At 39.5% G+C, this 18,843-nt stretch overlaps 2 protein-coding genes and 2 long non-coding RNA genes across 5 annotated transcripts in view; 3 read left to right on the top strand and 1 right to left on the bottom strand.

Moving 5' to 3' along the window:
* Positions 1-18,843, top strand: part of LOC127530216 (40S ribosomal protein S18) — a 134,645-nt gene that overhangs the window by 66,401 nt on the left and 49,401 nt on the right. The gene's annotated exons all lie outside the window — the stretch shown is intronic.
* On the top strand, positions 27-11,548 carry LOC110959376 (uncharacterized). 2 transcript variants are annotated; one of them, XR_007945174.1, is made up of 7 exons: positions 27-433; positions 1,652-1,957; positions 3,067-3,938; positions 4,183-4,227; positions 4,395-4,508; positions 8,970-9,026; positions 9,101-11,548. It is a non-coding gene; the product is annotated as an uncharacterized LOC110959376 (long non-coding RNA). The 2 variants fall into 2 exon arrangements; XR_007945173.1 differs by having other exon boundaries at positions 29-433; positions 8,967-9,026.
* On the bottom strand, positions 11,660-18,206 carry LOC127536182 (uncharacterized). The gene is made up of 3 exons (XR_007945175.1): positions 18,089-18,206; positions 12,880-12,941; positions 11,660-12,135 (listed from the first exon to the last, which is right to left on the bottom strand). It is a non-coding gene; the product is annotated as an uncharacterized LOC127536182 (long non-coding RNA).
* LOC110969446 (uncharacterized) lies at positions 13,596-16,933 on the top strand. The gene is made up of 2 exons (XM_022219529.2): positions 13,596-14,131; positions 14,905-16,933. Exons 1-2 carry the CDS (start codon positions 13,802-13,804, stop codon positions 15,412-15,414), a joined length of 840 nt encoding a protein of 279 aa, XP_022075221.2. The 5' UTR covers positions 13,596-13,801; the 3' UTR covers positions 15,415-16,933.

Genomic DNA, 18,843 nt, shown 5'->3' with positions numbered 1-18,843 from the left:
TGTCTGATGGTCTTTACCCGAGACTCATTATTTCTTCTTATTGCTTCTATATGAAACTTGATGGTGCCTTGACATATTCATGTTTACAAGTGAAATTATCATTTTACTGTTAAACTTTTGGCATTTAAACATTTTGAGGGTCGACTTGAAGCTTCCTGGTTGCAGAGCTGTGTGGATGTTGATGCTGTGGACATGGTTGGGTTGTCTTAATGTTGTGTGAAGAGTAAATATAAATCTAGATTTTTCCGTAACGATGACGCTCAGTTCTTCTCTTGGTCACTGCGGGAAGAGGAAGAGCAGTCGGGATGTAAATATGTGACTGTAGCTTCATATTTTAGGCAGAGCTGCAGTTCCATGTTTCTTCTGAAGATGCTCAGTTTTGTGATCTTCTGTCATGTTTGGTTCCTGATCCACGGCAGAGAAAACTCCACAGGTACAGATTAAATGTAATTCTTCCTTACTGGTGGTACTTTAATGACTAGAACTGAGTTTTATATCCAGGCTGCAGTCTGTGCACAATAATGCACAGACTGCAGCAGCTATTATTGTTCAGTTATTATTTGTTTATATCTGTAAGGTCAAATTCATTTGTGGTGTTTTTGCACCATAAATAAATGTTTGCTTGTTTTTCATGAGGCTAAATGTCTTCAAACATGATGGACAAATCTTATGTCTTAAGTTTTATCTTTCCTGAAAATTACTTCTTAGTTAAAAGAAAATGCTATGCTTTAGTTATTGTTTTAACAGATATATTTATCCATGACAAAAATAACCTTGATACTCATTTCTATAAACTTTATATCTAAAATATTTTACAAATGCATTTATCTATGTATTAATACAGACACATATTTCTTGAATTCAAGCTTTTAAAACTTGTCACCAAAAAAGATTAAAAATTGCAAATTAAAAATCTAAAGGTAAAGTTAAACACCAGTCATGAAGTAACAACAGTGATCCAGTGGTTATCACAGACAGACAGACAGACAGATTATTATGGTTATCATCCATCTGCATCTCTTCAATCTTTAAGCACACCGAGTCATAATGTTTAAAAGCTGGTAATTCTGTGTATGTTCCACTGCGGTTGTTATTGGAGGCAAACTGGGCGACACAATGAGGCTATTTCCATGAGATAAAAGAGGAATGGAGGCTAAAACAGGAAACGGCTAAAAACTGACTGTCAGCAGGATATGAGTGGTGAAGTGGCATCGTGTAAATATAGAAGATGTGCCACCAGATATGTCAGGCTGAATCCTGGGCTAATAAAACTATGCACAGTTTATATCTGAATTTATCTACTTGATGGAATGGAACAGCCATAAAACACTAAGGTGTAATATTTAATGTAGAAGTTCATATATCTGCACAGTTTCAGTCTATGTGGAAATGTCTAACTGGGAAATGTCAGATTGAAATGAAGAAATATATCAGGTTGATGTGGAAAAAAAAAATCATACTGCAAATACAAATACAGTAGTTAGTGGTCTATATACATAGTTGTAATCATATTTAAACTGTACTTAAAGTGCATCTACTGTGTTGAAAAAAGTAAAGGTACCTTATGGAAGAACAGATTACTGTAAAATGTTTTATGACTACAACCAAATTAAGTAATGTCTGACATTTAAAAAACATGTTTCTTACCCAGGTCTTCAGACAAGAAGTGTCAGTTCAATGGACAGTCCATCTCCTCAGTCAGTGATCCGGTTTTCAGTCCCAGAGGATCACCACATCTGTCTGCCATGCGACCTCTCCGACAGCTCCGATGTGGTCTGGACCTTCCAGGACAGGAAGGTTCTGGTGACCCGACAGGGCAGCTACGAGACTAACGAGGACAGCCGGCGCTACCGTCTGCAGTCTGACGGCGGACTCTGCCTCCAGCAGCTTGACGACTCGGACGACGGAGGATACCGCTGTAACCAGCTGCTGGTGGCCGAGCTGCAGGTGCTGTCAGGTAAGCAGGAGGTGGAGCTTTGAGTGGTGCATTATGGGAAGGATGGACCTTCCCTGATGAGCCAAACTGTCAGGCGGTTTCGGTGTCCCAAACCTTTGAATATCTAGAGCCTGAGAGTTTGGGTTTCAATGGTGATTGGTTAAACTTGGATAAATGGCAATTCTCTTGGTCCAGTAGCATCCTCACCTCTCTAACATCATCACCAAATATCTCCATTGTGCTGGAGTTGCATCCAACACCTACTGCTGTTCTGTTGCCCTCTGAGTTTATGGGTCAGCAGAGTAAAGAGCAGAGGGCTCAGCACACGTCCCTGGGGCACCCCGTGTTCAGGATGATGGTGCTCGATGTTTTGCTGCTGACCTGTGCTGGCTGTGGTCTCCCTGTCAGGAAGTCCAGCAGCCAGTTGCACAGTGAGGTGTTGAGCCCAAGCTGGTCCAGTTTGTGGATGAGCTGCTGGGGGATGAAGGTTGTTGAATCTGCATTCAGATTCAACAACCTATGAACAGCATTCTAACATCAGAGTCTAACTATAGTCTAAGTCTAGTCACAAGTAACAAATATGAAGTCCAAGTCAGGTCAGTGTTTGCCCAGCAGGCCTGAAGTCCTAAAATGTGTGACTCTGGGACACACACATGTCTAGAACTAAGCAGAGCTGAACCATAGAGGTAGTGGATTATAAAACACTGGTTGTAATGGTCAGAATGTTTAACATTAGAAAACACCGGGGGCTGTGAGATAGACCAACTGGATGAGTGTTTGACCCATGAACAGGTTCTTTAGTCCCCGATCCAGCAGCCTGGGTTTGATTCCAGATCATGGATCTTTACTGCAGGTCTTCCTCCTCATTCTTCTCCCTACTTTCCTGTCTGCATCTCTGCTAACCTTTCCAATAAAACCAACAAAAGGCCAAAAAAAAAAAAACTTCAAAAAACAGACATCAGAAACCACTGCTACGGGAAACACAGATAAAAAGTACTGAATAATCAGATTAATTAATCTGAACAGAAACCACAGACTGCGTAAAAGGAAGTGAATCTGTTTCATAAGATGTGGTTAAATTTTAAATTTTTTCTTCTGTTTGAAATAAACCTCCCATGGTCCGTCCTCAGGCCAGGACTTCAGTGTGTCTGAAGGACGGACGCTGCTGCTGCCCTGCAGATCCTCAAGACTCAGACTGAGGTGGAGTCGTCAGAAGGAGGGAGGGAGGCAGGAGGTCATCTTCACCCGGTTCAAAGACGGGACGGTGAAGTCGGAGATGGACAGCAGCCGGCTGAGCTTCACCAACGACGCCCTGCAGATCCAGGATCTGCAGCTGGATGACACCGGAGAGTATTTGTGCAACGGAGTCCTGCAGGCCAGAGTGGGCGTGTTGACAGGCCGGTTATTAATTGCTCATATTTAACATATATACTACCATAGAAGTATATCATACTTCTATGGTAGTATATCGTGTAACTAACATGATAAATATGAATACATAACTCGGAATTAGTGCTGATGAACATCTATTACAACAGCTTTAATGTGTTTTTATCATTCTGACCTGTTTAAGATTCATTGTTTTGCATTTTATACTTAAAATCCGTCATTCTGCCGATAATAATTATTTATAATTATTTACAGCATGTGCTTCCAGACTGTAAACATCAGAACTTTATTTGGCCAAATTTGCAGTTTTTATAGTCTTACCTTTAAGTCAATGCTTTTTAAAAAAAAAAAATTCATTGTTTTTCACTCAAAACTACAGAAAAAGCCCAGTTTCATTGTGAATATTTAACTCTGTTTCTAGAATGACTTTTTACCATAAAATAACTCTTCTGAGACATGTTTAGCAGGTATTGTATATTTGAACATTGTTCTGTTGTTCTTGATCAATTAAATACAATTTTAATTCATTTCTTTGACTTATCAGTGGACCATGAGCCAACCAGCATCCCAACATCCACCAGTACAGCTCAAACATCTGCAGTGATGAAGACGGGTAGGATTTATTTCTCACAACCTGAGACGATGAGACACGTAGAAATGTTCAAAACATCTGTAAGTTAGAAAGTTTCACTGGGAATAGTAAGTTCTAAACTTTACCAACTAAAAGCCTTTAATTTGATTCTCAAAAGAAATTATTTTTATGCAGTTATTTGATATTTATGTGATCAGAAACGCCAAGAATCCCAAATAGAAAGAATAAAACAGTGTTTATAGAATATGTGTTTTCTGCTTATCAGACATGGTTGAAACAAAGAAGAAAGAGAAGAAGAGGCCAGAGAACGGTTGGTTCCTCTGTCTTCCTCCATGACTCACATTTCTAGTTCCAGGTGTTTGGTGGACCAGATGTTTGGTGGTCCAGATTTTGGGTTTCCAGATGTTTGGTGGTCCAGATGTTTGTTTGGTGGTCAAGATGTTTGGTGACCAGATGTTGTGTCTGTTTGGCTCTCAGCTCTGCTGCTGGTCGTAGTCGTGGGTTTGGGGTTGATGATTGTCTTCATGGCGTCTGTCTGCGTATTACTGACCAGCATGAAGTGCAGGAGGAGGAAGAAGCACAGATATGCAGGTAAACGAGAGACGGAATTATTTGTTATCATTTTATGTTGTTATATAATGTAGCCGCAAGGGGACACAAGCCAGTGTGTTATTGTGCCGGTCCCAAGCCCGGATAAATACAGAGGGTTGTGTCAGGAAGGGCATCCGACGTAAAACTTTGGCCAAATCAAACATGCGAATCAAATGTATCAAATTTGAGAGAGATCAGACATCTCTCTCTCCATAAGAGAGAGAAGAGGAACACCAAGAGTCTAGGACTGAGAGTAGGGACTTTGAATGTTGGAACTTTGACAGGAAAAGGTAGAGAGCTGGTTGACATGATGCAGAGGAGGAAGGTGGACATACTGTGTGTCAAGGAGACCAGGTGGAAAGGTAGTAAAGCTAGAAGCTTAGGAGCAGGGTTCAAGTTGTTCTACCATGGTGTAGATAGGAAGAGAAATGGAGTAGGAGTCATCTTGAAGGAGGAGTTTGTTAGGAATGTCCTGGAGGCAAAAAGAGTGTCTGATCGAGTGATGAGCCTGAAGCTAGAAATCGAAGGTGTGATGGTACACGGTGCTTGAGTGCTCTGGGTATGCTCCACAGGTAGGATGTGAGCTGGGGGAGAAGCAGAAATTCTGGTTGGACCTTGATGAAGTGATGCAGAGCATCCCAAGAAGTGAGAGACTTGTCATTGGTACAGACTTCAATGGACATGTTGGTGCAGGAAACAGAGATGATGAGGAGGTCATGGGCAGGTTTGGTATCCAGGAGAGGAACGCAGAAGGACAGATGGTGGTTGACTTTGCAAAAAGGATGGAAATGGCTGTAGTGAATAGGGTGACCTATAAGAGTGGAGGTAGAAGCACACAGGTAGACTACATCTTGTGTAGACGGTGGATTCTGAAGGAGATCAATGACTGCAAAGTAGTGGTAGGCGAGAGTGTAGTCAGACAGCATAGGATGGTGGTGTGTAGGATGACCCTGGTGGTGAAGAAGATGAAGAGGGCAAAGGCAGAGCAGAGGACCAAATGGTGGAAGCTGAAAAAGGAAGAGTGTTGTATGACTTTCAGGAAAGAGTTGAGACAGGCTTTGGATGGTCAGGAGGTGCTTCCAGATGACTGGACAACTACAGCAAATGTGATCAGGGAGACAGGTCGGAGAGTACTTGGTGTGTCATCTGGAAGGAAAGGAGATAAGGAGACTTGGTGGTGGAATGAAGAGGTGCAGGAGTGGATCTAGACAAAGAGGTTAGCTAAGAAGAAGTGGGACACTGAGAGGACTGAAGAGAGTAGACAGGAGTACAGGGAGATGCAGCGTAAGGTGAAAGTAGAGATGGCAAAGGCCAAACAAGGGGCTTACGATGACTAACCCTCAAACCCTAACCCTGGACAGTAAGGAGGGAGAGACTGACCTGTATAGGTTTGCAAGGCAGAGAGACAGAGATGGGAAGGACGTGCAGCAGGTTAGGGTGATAAAGGATAAGGATGGAAGTGTGTTGACAGGTGCCAATAGTGTGATGGGAAGATGGAAAGAGTACTTTGATGAATGAGGAAAACGAGAGAGAACGAAGAGTAGAAGAGGTGACTGTTGTGGACCAGGAAGTAGCAAAGATTAGTAAGGATGAAGTGAGGAGGGCATTGAAGAGGATGAAGAGTGGAAAGGCACTTGGTCCTGATGATATACCTGTGGAGGTATGGAAGTGTCTCGGAGAGGTAGCAGTAGAGTTTCTGACTGGGTTGTTCAACAGGATCTTAGATAGTGAGAAGATGCCCAAGGAATGGAGGAGAAGTGTGCTGGTGCCCATCTTTAAGAACAAGGGAGATGTGCAGAGTTGTGGCAACTACAGAGGAATAAAGCTGATGAGCCACATGATGAAGCTATGGGAAAGAGTAGTTGAAGCTAGACTAAGGGCAGAGGTGAACATCTGTGAGCAGCAGTATGGTTTCATGCCAAGAAAGAGTACAACAGATGCAATATTTGCTTTGAGGATGTTGATAGAGAAGTACAGAGAAGGTCAGAAGGAGCTGCATTGTGTCTTTGTAGATCTGGAGAAAGCTTCTGACAGGGTGCCCAGAGAGGAACTGTGGTTTTGTATGAGGAAGTCTGGAGTGACAGAGAAGTATGTTAGAGTGGTGCAGGACATGTATGAGGACTGTAAGACAGTGGTGAGGTGTGCTGTAGGTGTGACAGAGGAGTTCAAGGTGGAGGTGGGACTACATCAGGGATCAGCTCTGAGCCCCTTCTTGTTTGCTATGGTGATGGACAGGATGACAGACGAGGTTAGACAGGAGTCTCCATGGACTATGATGTTTGCAGATGACATTGTGATCTGTAGTGAGAGCAGGGAACAGGTGGAGGAGAAGCTAGAGGCGTGGAGGTTTGCCCTGGAAAGGAGAGGAATGAAGGTTAGCCGCAGCAAGACGGAGTATCTGTGTGTGAATGAGAGGGACCCAAGTGGAAGAGTGAGGTTACAGGGAGAAGAGATCAAGAAGGTGGAGGATTTTAAGTACTTAGGGTCAACAGTCCAGAGCAATGGAGAGTGTGGAAAAGAGGTGAAGAAGCGTGTACAGGCAGGCTGGAACGGCTGGAGAAAAGTGTCAGGTGTGATGTGTGATAGAAGAGTTTCAGCTAAAATGAAAGGAAAGGTTTACAAAACTGTGGTGAGACCAGCCATGTTGTTTGGTCTGGAGACAGTGTCCCTGAGGAAAAGACAGGAGGCAGAGCTGGAGGTAGCAGAACTGAAGATGCTGAGGTTCTCTTTGGGAGTGACCAGGATGGATAGGATCAGGAATGAGTACATCAGAGGGACAGCACATGTTAGAGGCTTTGGAGATAAAGTCAGAGAGGCCAGACTGAGATGGTTCAGACATGTCCAGAGGAGAGAGAGTGAATATATTGGTAGAAGGATGCTGAGTTTCCCACTGCCAGGCAGGAGGCCTAGAGGAAGACCAAAGAGGAGGTTTATGGATGTGGTTAAAGAGGACATGAAGGTAGTTGGTGTGAGAGAAGAAGATGCAGCAGACAGGGTTAGATGGAGGCAATTGATTCACTGTGGCGACTCCTGAAGGAAAAAGCCGAAAGGAAAAGAAGAAGATATAATATCTATATTTTATCCAGACAATAGACTGAGAAGGTTTAATTGAAACAAATGACAAGAAAATTAACTTAATCATTGTTTTGAGTTCTTTACATTAGAAAATGTTAAAAGAAAAAAAAGGTTTGAGGTCCCAAAAGAGTATTTAAAAACATCCGATATAAAAAATGAGACAAGAATTTATTACTAACACTTTTTTTCATATTTGAACATTTTTCTTCTATAAAAGATATAAGTTAAACAATAATGATGTAATGAACAAATATAACTACAGGCAGGAAGTCCCTGATCTAAACAGAAACCAGGAACTGAACCTGTTTCATAAGATGTGGTTAAATTCTACATTTATTCTTCTGTTTTTGGTGTAAAGGAGGAAGAGCAGAAAGAGTCGGGTACAACATATAAAATATTCTCACAGACGTTGGTTACATCAGGACGAGAAACATTAAAGTGGAACTGACCACAGAGTTTACAGAAGCCAGATTTTATTCCTTTTCTCCTATGAAATGGTGGTTTTTACTCGTTTCACCAATCTCTGCTCTTTAGTTCCTCTTAATTTTCTAAGGAAAGAAAACAGTGGTAAGAGTGACCTTCTAGATCATCAGATAGAATTTGTTAAATTTTCTTTTTTCTTGAAATCCGTTATTTTCTTACAGCTCTAACTATTTTTCTTCACAATTTTTAAAAAAAGAAAATTGAGGGGAAACGGACTTAAAGTGAAACCTCCCTCTGATCCAGAAAAATAAAACAGATTAAAAGTTACAAAACATTTTCAAAGTTAATGAAGAACTTATTGATGGAACAAACTTATCATTAATAATACATTTTATCTGTCTCGCACTTTTCAAACCCCTCAGACACTTTACATATAGAACCAGCAAACATTAAAATAACTAATAGTAATCAATGAATGATATTTTTCACGATTTTCTGTACAGTTTATTTGTTACATGAACTATTTTTCACATCTGGATTTCGCAGATTTTAAAGAGACATTTATGGATATTTGCACTGTGTAGATACAGAAACTTCTGTCATGAAATTTTTTTATAGATAATTTAAATATATCACCACATTCTGAAAAAACTGCACAAAACCTGTTTTTTTTTTACATTTAGAAGCACTTTCTTATTTTCTTCTATATCTTTTTTCATGTTTCTGTATGATTAAGAAACTTGCACAAAAAATAACTCTGATTTCCTCTTCCTAAATAAACAAATGTAAATGATTCTTATTGGTTCTGTGTTTAAAGACCTGAAGCAGTACATGTAATTCAGGGATTTTCACAAATACTTCTGTTGGAACAGGAATTAACGTTCAGTAGAAGTCTGCCTGTTTGCAGATGATTCTGTGGTTTATTTTTCTATCATCACCTGAATGCTGTTTCCTCTGCAGCAGCACTGAGACATGAAGACACCGAGCTGCAGCCGTGGAAGACTTCCAGTGGACAAACCGGTAACGTCTCCGACCGCTGAACACTGCTGCAATCTCAGATCTGTTCACAGGAGAATAACTAAATCTGTCTGCAGACTCTGAGGCTGTCGAGGAGACGATCCATTACGCCTCTCTGGGCCGACAGAACTGGAGGGAAAGACCCGGCAGGACTCCAGCGGACCAGAGTGTGATCTACTCGTCCGTCATCACCAGACCTGCTGCCAGATAGAAACGCAAACACGCCGAGTCCGAATCATTCGTTTGTCTTTAAACTGTCTCTACGCCACAGTCATCGTCTCCTTTGTCTCAGAACAAACCCACTCATGGATTAATAAATTATGGATTCATTTATTCCATCTCAGATCAGGAATCTTCTGCTGGAGCGTCTCTGATTTACCTACAACTCTATCTTACTGTATTTATCAACCATTGACATAAAATGTTTACAAAAACTGCCCAATGATCCAAAAAAAATGTTGGAAAACTACGTCTGAAATCATCACAGGCTTTCTGCTCAACCATCTGATTTCTGTTAAACCTTTCAATCATAAACTTTTAAAACAGCATGAGTGAAATTAGATTAATATTTAAAACTGTTTGCAAGACAATTAAAAATAAAATCGCCTCAAAAAATAAGCTAAAAGTTTGTCAACACAATTTTAAGAGAACTTATATCTTGATGTTTGATATCTTGATCTAAAATGTCTGTAGTGTCTTTATTAATATCCATATTTCATGATATAAGAAAATGAGAAAAATCAGAGATGGTCAAAAAAGTGTTGGCTTCAGATGGATTTACTCTTAAAAGAGTGAATTGTTCTTTTTCCAGTTTAACTAAAGCTTAAGCCTGACAGGAGGCTTAAATGACAGCTTTTCACAGAGATGAACTCAACTTTAGTGATTATAAATCAATATATTCTGACAAAACAGCTCAAAGTTAGAAACTTAAATATCATTTCAGCATTATACCATTAAACTATAAACATGTGAAACGGCTTCATCTCCACTGGTTTTGTGTCTTTATGAATTAAAAAGTTTTCCAAGCTCTATATTTAAATCTTAATATAAATAAAAATGGATTCAGTGATTTAAAAAAATCTGAAGCAGAATTTCCAAACCACATTTTCTGACTGTTGGTTTCTGTATAAATGATTTAATGAAACATGTCTTTATCCTTTCATTCTGCAGATTGTTTCATCACAGCTAGAAAATGTCATCCAGTTTCCTCTAAATGTTCAACAGGAAAGTGTGACGCTTTTGCTGCTTTTGACATTTAAATGAAACCAACTGACTGAAGTCTTTATTTCCCTCTATTTATCTGCACATAGGTCTTTATTTCCCTCTATTTATCTGCACATAGGTCTTTATTTCCCTCTATTTATCTGCACATAGGTCTTTATTTCCCTCTATTTATCTGCACATAGGTCTTTATTTCCCTCTATTTATCTGCACATAGGTCTTTATTTCCCTCTATTTATCTGCACATAGGTCTTTATTTCCCTCTATTTATCTACACATCGGTCTTTATTTCCCTTTATTTATCTACACATAGGTCTTTATTTCCCTCTATTTATCTGCACGGACTTGTAGGGATTTTAATGTTGAGTCTCCTCTTCTCTCATGAAGTAAAAGTGAAAGAAAATAATAAAGCTGTTATTTCTGACCAGGTCACACCCTGAAAATGATTAGCTCCAGTCAGTTAACTTGTGTAAATCTGCACAGAAATAATAAAGTCAGAAAACATACCTGCGTTTGAGGAAGCCGGATGGTGTCACTTCACACGGGAAACACCTGAAAAGAAATGTAAAAATGACAAAACAATAAATATCCACATGACAAAAAACATAAAATGAGTAAAAGCAGGTTTAGGTATGAGAAGAGTTTATTGGAAAAGGAACATTTAACAGTGAAATAAAGACAGTAGAGGCTCTAAACATCATAGACAGAAAAATAAACAGATAAGAGATGTTTAACATTCAGTTTCTGTTTATGTACATCATTCTTGGTTTAAATGGGCAAAGCTCCAAAACATCAGGAACAGAAAATGTTCTTTACATAAAGTACAGTCACATTATTTTTCTCCATCAAGTCGGTGCAGCTTCAGTCACAGAAAACTTTATAATTAGTTTATTTAAATAGGAAGATATTAAAATGTCCTGTTTGCTTATAAAAGTCATAAATGTTTCTTTTACCTGTTAGTTTTAGCTCAAAGATGGAACAATTTTCTGTGTGGTATGATCCAAAGAAAGCAGCAAATCTTTATTTTGTACCTAAAATCAGCAAATGTTTGACTTTTTATTGGAAAACCATCAATGAATCATTCATCACAGTGATGTTATGAATGTATTTATGAAATAAAATGAGCATAAATCTAATTTACTATAGATATGAGGGATTTTTCTCATAAAGGTGACCAGTCTTTAATTATTTACCTCCATCCTGCAGCGCCCCCTGGTGTCTGAACACCAACAATGTTTACATGGAAACAAAAGCTGCTTATTGACTGAAACTATGGACTTATGACCACATATGTAACAGTCTAGAAGTTATCAGCCATCTCTAACCAACACACATGTGAAATTAGAAGCTTATGAACTGCTGCTATTTTATAAGTAATAAAAATAATATAATAATTATACCTTTTTCACACCTGAGTGCACAATTTGGTGATTAAAAGCCACTTAAAGGTATCCGTGTCATGTTCTGTATCACATGTCCAATAATAATGTATATTATTAATATATTCACATGTAGATAAATAATTTATGCTCATACAGTCAGTGAGAGGACGTCTACTTCAACTACATCCATTAATCACAATTAACCATTAATGTTTAGAATATTATTATCATTGTTATTACTATTTTAGGGGTTGTTCACCTCCAGAGAAACAGCTCCGGAGGTGAACAAACTTCATCGTTTACAACAAAACATCCAAACACTAAAATTCAAATCAGTGCAACAACAGTGAGTAAAAGGCTTTCTATTTGTGGTTGTGTGATTGGTTCAGGTTCTTGCGACTCATCACTGCTGAGTACGTCACATTCTCTTCGACCAGTCGGGGCTCTGGCCTGCCAGAGGGGCGGGGCTTGTGTGGAAGCTTCAGACTGGAGTAATGCAGCGACTCTTCCTGCAAAAACACAAACAGGATTAATGCAGCAACACATTAAAATTAATCCGAGTCTTTATGTTCTTAAAAATACATATTTCAGTTTTCAGTTAGAAAATAAAAGCTGGGACATGAAAATGTAGTTATAAATAATGTGGAGTCTGATGGAAAACAAGAGTTTTGTAGAAACTAAATACATCCAGGTTTTAAAGAAAGACAGATAACAGAGTTCATAATTCAGTCTGAATATAATAATTAATCATTATCTCCAGACTAATGTGTTTACAGGGTGTTAGTTCACCCTTACCTTAGATTTTATACAAAACCAATTATTACATTTTGGATGTCGTAGTGATCTAAATACTTTTACAATAATAGATTCAGAATCACATAAAACTAGCTGAAAATAAAGATTATAATGAATCTTATGAACCACCTGAAACTAAAGCTCTCTACATCATAAATAAACAGAAGTGATTTTAGCAGCTTTGGTTTCAACAACAGATGGTTTATTTCCTGAATTATCACCGTTATTATCTCCATCCTGACCTTCTACAGGCTGGAAATGAGTTTATAGATGGAAAACTTTAAGACTCTTCATAGTAAAATATTGATTCAATGCTTTTAGTTTATTCTGGTTGTTGACAATTCAAGGAAAACTGGTGACTGTGATTTAAATAGAGAAGCAGAGGGCTTTTTTTCTGTTTAATGGAGATGAATGTGATGTTTTAGAAGAGTAAGCTCAGGTGGTGGACATGTTCTGACCTCGGTGGTCCTCAGGCTGGCGTCCCGTCTTTCTGGATTACAGCAACAACCAGCTGGTTTACCTGCAGACAGACGAGGGTTAGAGGGTCTCTGAGCTGAGTTCAAATGTGACTCCAATGACTCAGAAAAAGTGAGTCGACTGCATGAGGAGTTTTAGAAACATGAAATCAGCACTAAGAGAACTGACTGACCGTTAAATTTCACAGAATAATGCAGATTATTTGCTGCATCTCGAGCTGCAAGTCCCTGAAAATACGACCACCTGAACACGGATTTTAATTAGAAATTTAATTATAGTTCAGACCCTGGTTCCTGTTTATGGACCAATGGATGGATGGGTGGACGGACACTTTCTTAATACTGAGTGAAATTCCAGTATTGTTGTATTTGTTTAAGTCTGGGAAGAATCGTTCCTAATCTGATCTCCGATTTTGACATATTAAAAAACAAACTAAACATATAATAAATGGACACACTAAAAGTTCACAAATAAGACCCACAGATCAGACCAACATTAGTCAGAAAAGGACATTTATAAGTTTTTCTGTTGTAAATCCTGTCCTGTGCTATCTAAATAAAACATTTACAGCTTGCTTAAATACTTTGCTAATCCTGTGTGGTGATTTCTCCTGAATCTTGGAATGATTTTAAACATTATTCAGGTCTTTTACAAACAAAGGAGGAGGAGACTGTCTAAACCCAGACTGAAACATGCCCTCATTCCTGACCAGGCTCTGATTTACAGGAAGCATAAATGAAAATGAAAGTAAGAAAGAGAAACTAGGGCGAGTTGTTTGTGCCGAGCAGCAGGCAGAAAGTGAGTTCTTCCTTTTCTACATGAACTTCAAGGAAAACCCTTTTATGTAACTCAGAGGAGATAAAAGACTACAGGAGGTAAAGTTCCTTGTTTCCTGTCTGCGTCATGCCGGACACTAAGCTCTGTCTGGAGGCTCTCTCAGCTCTCTCTGGCTGCAATGTCGAGTCGACTACCGGAGCCTCCCAGATCAACCCGCAGGACGTCGTCAACATCGTAGCCCTGAAGGAGTATTACAGACAGAAGGGCTTCAGAGAGCTGGAGTACCATGTGGAGAGCTTAGGGACTTTATCTCTGCAGGATGTGGACGACATGGACATGTACAGTTCCCCCCCAGCGCTGACACCTGCCCCTGAAGAGATCCTCAAAACCACGGTGAAGATAAACCCCCAGGACTTCTTCCATCCGCAGTTCGACTACGACTTCACCAAGATAAAGGTGAGGGTTTATCTGATCAAAGCTCGGCTTATGTTAGGTTTTATGGTCGTGTTTTCTGCAGAATGACAGCAAGATCAACGTTAAAACGTGATGAAGTTAGCATTTATATAACAACTACTGCTGCTGCTTTGGGGGTCTTGTATTGTGTTCTTTTGCTACACTGAACTGTAAAATGTGAGTCTAATTATGATATAATGATTTAAAACGGAACTATTTCATCAGAGAAAAAGGTTTCAGACCAAGAACGAATATGAACAGATCATTTTCTACTGCAGGAACCTCCCATGTAGAACATTTTTCAGGGTTCTTTCGGTGTAGAAAAACTGACTTTCTCCAGTGAAAAACTGATTGGTTAACCTCAAAGAGAAATGCTGATTGGTTACATTTGGGGACCCAACAAACAGAATTTTTCTGCCGACTTAATGTCCTTCTCCGGTAGAAGTCTTGTCTTCACAAACATCCCCAAAAACAAAGTAAATTTCATCCTACAGGCTAAATTAACAAATCTCCATTGTTCTATGTCCTACATAGAACAGAGTTATGTCCAGGAACTATCTGTCAAACAGAAAGGACCAATTGGGAAGCCAGTTCTATAAATGTTCTGATGACGTCACACCTAGCCAAGTTCCTACAGTGGAAATCAGACTAATCAGGCGATGATTTAGTACTTGTTAGCTTCTGTACTACAGACACATCTAGGTCTCCATCAGAAAGCAGCACTGTCCTTCAGATGACTCCATCTCTAACCTTAAACCTCCTCTGTTGACCTCCAGGACGGCGACAGGAAGTTCCTGCGAGGTAATGAGCAGTACGTTCGTCCCTGCGGGTGGAACCGGGTCGCCCTGCACGTCATCCAGAAGTACGACGGCGGAGATGGCTGGCTGGGGACGGGGAAGGACGCCTGGCCCGTCTCCTACCACGGACACAACATGGACGGCTCCCTGGGCATCATCCTGACTCATGAAGGGAACCCCAAAGATGAACCGGAGTTTCTGGATGCAGCGGCCGCCTCCGTGGTCACCAAGGACACCAGGGGCCGAGGCGTCTATTCCACACCAGACATCCACATGGCAGAGAAACACTGCAAGAAGTTCAAGTCCAAAGTGGATGGAAAGACGTACAAAGTGGTTCTCCAGAACCGCATCAACCCGGACAAAAGGGTGAAGTGTCAGAGAGAAGATGTGTGGTTGGTGTATGTCCCTGAAGGACGCAACGACATCCAGACGAGGGCCATCGTCCAGGAGTCCATCCGTCCCTACGGCCTGCTGCTGAAGGAGGCGTGAACCAGGACACGTATGAACCCATAGATTCAGCCAGACGTCTTCTTATCAACATCAAAAAAAAAATAATCACGAAAATCAGTTCACAGTTCTGTAAAGATGTTTTAAAAGTTATGCAGTGAATTTACAGCTTTCATGGTTTAATGGTGCCTTCCTAGCGGCCTCATCACGCTCTACTGATGTGTGATGACCTTGATTCAACTCGGAGGTTGGAAATTTCTGAATCTGAATTTGCATTCTGAGCCCGAAGAGTTTCACGACTCCCAAACATAAACACTCAACATTATAGAAACAGTGGAGGACAAGATACGCACGTAAACAGTGGTGGATGAAGAATTCAGAGTCTTTCCTTCAGTAAAAGTACAAATGCAGCAAAGAAAAAACTATTCTGTTACAAGTTAATGTACAGAGCAGCAAAATGCAGTTTATTAATGGTGGAGCATCCGTTTGTCAACATTACTGTTGTTCCAGACAGACAGACAGACAGACAGATAGATACTTTAAAAATCCTGAGGGAAATTCAACATTTGAACCATTTTAAATCCAGTTTTAAAGACAACAGCAGATAAATCTGAGGGCTCCAAACACGTTCATAGGAAAGAAAGAGAAAAAAATTTGGTGCTCAAACCCGTTTTCAATTTTTTTTAACCTTTTTGCTGAGATATCAGATCCCTGGAACATTTACTGAGGATTTCACTGTTAGAGCTGCTAACATCTCAGAGACATGAGGAAAAGATTGGAAATCACTGGTTTGGGTTGTTTTTGAAAACTTGCATTTGATCTGCTTATTTAAAGTAACTCCAGCTGTCTGATAAATGCAGTAGAAAATCTGATAATTCATTTAAAATGCGGTGCAGTGGAAGCAGAAAGGGCAGAAAATAGTAAAGTACCTCAACAGCTGGACTTCAGCGCAGTACTTGAGTAAATGTACTTAGTTACTTTCCACCACTGGATATAAGGTTGTCAGTTTTTCCAGTTGGAGCTCTGAATTCAAGAGAAATTTTCGATTTTCCAAGTTGCTGCAAAAGCAGCATTTTCAGGGAATTTCTGCTGATGTCTGTGAAGTTCAGTGTTTTAAGAAGCTTTAATTAACGGACCTGAAGGACTCAGAGATGGATGATTTAAGGATTAATGGTGGATGGTTAGAATGAAACCTGTGGAGAGGACAGGTTGATTCATGTCTACTGATATTTACCGATACTCCCTATTTTTTATTCCTTACTGCTCATAACTGAACTGTCCTGACAAACAATCTGATTTAACTCTGGTGGTTTTATTATTCTCACAGTTCACATTTGAGATGATGATGATCTGGGTTAAAATGTTGCTGAGTCATGATGCTGACGTTCAGCCTCACTGCTACGAATTCATTTTAACTGTAATATTCAATAATTCTCTGATGTACTTTATGATTATTCTTCTGTAGTCCATCCAGCTAACAGGACTACAGATAATCAGTTCTTCCTGTTTTCTGTTTGAATGTGTTCCTAACATCTGTATGGAATTAAATGGAGACAACACAGATCCTGGTTTATTGGTAATCTATAAGCAGACAGTAAATATTCCTCATAACGTCTAAACTTTATTACAAAACAAAAAGCATCTTCATTCCAAACACTATAAAATGACAGATTGTACTGTTAGTTTAGTTTCATATTTGGAATTATTAGCAATAGAAATTCTAAAATCTTTACCAATCGAGGAAGTTTTAATTATATTTCTGTTGGTTAACTTGCCCTTCTGATGCGTTTATTATTTTGAAAGCAAACATCCTTTCAGAGAGCACTGATGATTGTTTCATTTTATTTTTACTTTCAGAAAAAGCTGTTTTCATACGAGTCAGTAATAAACTGTACGAGCAGCTTTACACACCAGAACTACAGTCAGAAACTTAACATTCCTGTTAATGTTGTAACTTTCATTTGGTTATGTAGGATTCATAATAGATTATAATTACCACAGTGCAAAAACACAAGTAAAAGTCACGCCTTCATTATTTTACTTTAGTAGGAGTATGCACATATTAGCATCAAACAGACCAAAATACTAAAATTAAAAGTGTTTATCAGGTAAAATGTTCAGTTAACAAGAAAATCTTTGGTGATTAAGCTTCATGTTGGTCACAGCATGAGTTGTAAACTATCATTATTTGTATTAATTAGAGTCTGCTTTAGAAAACTACAACTCCTGACAAAACAAATTACTAAATAAATTTAGGAACATCAAGTAACTTACAAGAGTGTTGACTCAAAGTTAGCGTTTTAAAATGATAAAATAGGATTATGCTGTTTCTGTCTGTACCAAAGTTATTGCAATACAAGCTGAATTCCATAATTGATGCTGAACTTGATGTTCTGATTGGTTTAGAGGTTAATGTGACAGTTCCAGTAGTCCACCAGCAGGGGGCAGAACAGGCACACAAATAGATGTGATACTGACTCATCAGTGGTAGACATGGACAGTAGAATAAAGATATTATACCGTCTATGGTGGTCGACGAGGAACTCTTAAATCTTCAGAATACTTGATTTAAAGTTTTGCAGACAGAAGTTCTACTAATAATAAAAATAAAATATAATATTTCTCCACCAGCACTGAGTTTTACTGAGATCAGTCCTGAGCTGCTGTTTTAGACTACATCAGATTTCACTGAACAAAGATCAAACCAGCCACACACCTGAGCACAGGTAGAATCCAAGCATGCAGACGAAGCTGAAGGTGAATAAACCTGGAAGAACACAGATCCCCAGACTCCAACATGGCAGCTTTATTCTGCTGGACTCCCCATCAGCTCCTTAAAACAGAAATAACAGCACTTCATTATGGATCAGTTGATATTTTCACATTTTACACTCCTGTTGAAGTCTTCATTTTTGTTTGTAAGGTGTATAGAACTCATCTCCAGATGTGGACTGCTGTCAACAAACTTTATTAAATCTTTCATTTGAATTTTCCTGTGAGCTGCAGACAGCTAAAACTAAAGTTAAACATTCAGCATCAGGCTGTTTTCAGGCAGGGCTGCACAGTGGAGTAGTGGTTAGCACTTTGGCCTTGCAGCAAGAAGATCCCCGGTTCAAATCCCGGCCTGGGATCTTTCTGCATGGAGTCTGCATGTTCTCCCTGTGCATGCGTGGGTTTTCTCTGGGTACTCCGGCTTCCTCCCACAGTCCAAAAACATGCTGAGGTTAACTGGTTACTCTAAATTGTCCGTAGGTGTGAATGTGAGTGTGATTGTGTGTCTGTATATGTAGCCCTGTGACAGACTGGTGACCTGTCCAGGGTGTCAGCTGGGATAGACTCCAGCACCCCCCTCTGCAACCTTAATGAGGATCAAGCAGTGTATGGATGGATGGATAAACACACCCAGATAAAAAAAAATAAAAAAAAAACAACTCTGTCTTCCCTTGATGCTATCAGTAAAAATTATATTCA

Source organism: Acanthochromis polyacanthus, chromosome 11, assembly GCF_021347895.1.
Source record: "Acanthochromis polyacanthus isolate Apoly-LR-REF ecotype Palm Island chromosome 11, KAUST_Apoly_ChrSc, whole genome shotgun sequence".
In the NCBI taxonomy this organism is placed as follows: Eukaryota; Metazoa; Chordata; class Actinopteri; family Pomacentridae; genus Acanthochromis; species Acanthochromis polyacanthus.
Note: the sequence above shows the minus strand (reverse complement) of the source record. Positions and strands in the feature narration are given on the sequence as shown.

What these genes read in the sequence shown, in the direction of transcription:
- LOC110969446 (XM_022219529.2), top strand. Translation starts at nt 13,802, where the DNA reads ATGCCGGACACTAAGCTCTGTCTGGAGGCTCTCTCAGCTCTCTCTGGC. An exon ending in ACGACTTCACCAAGATAAAG is followed by an intron (nt 14,132 to 14,904) that starts GTGAGGGTTTAT and finishes GTTGACCTCCAG; the next exon opens with GACGGCGACAGGAAGTTCCT.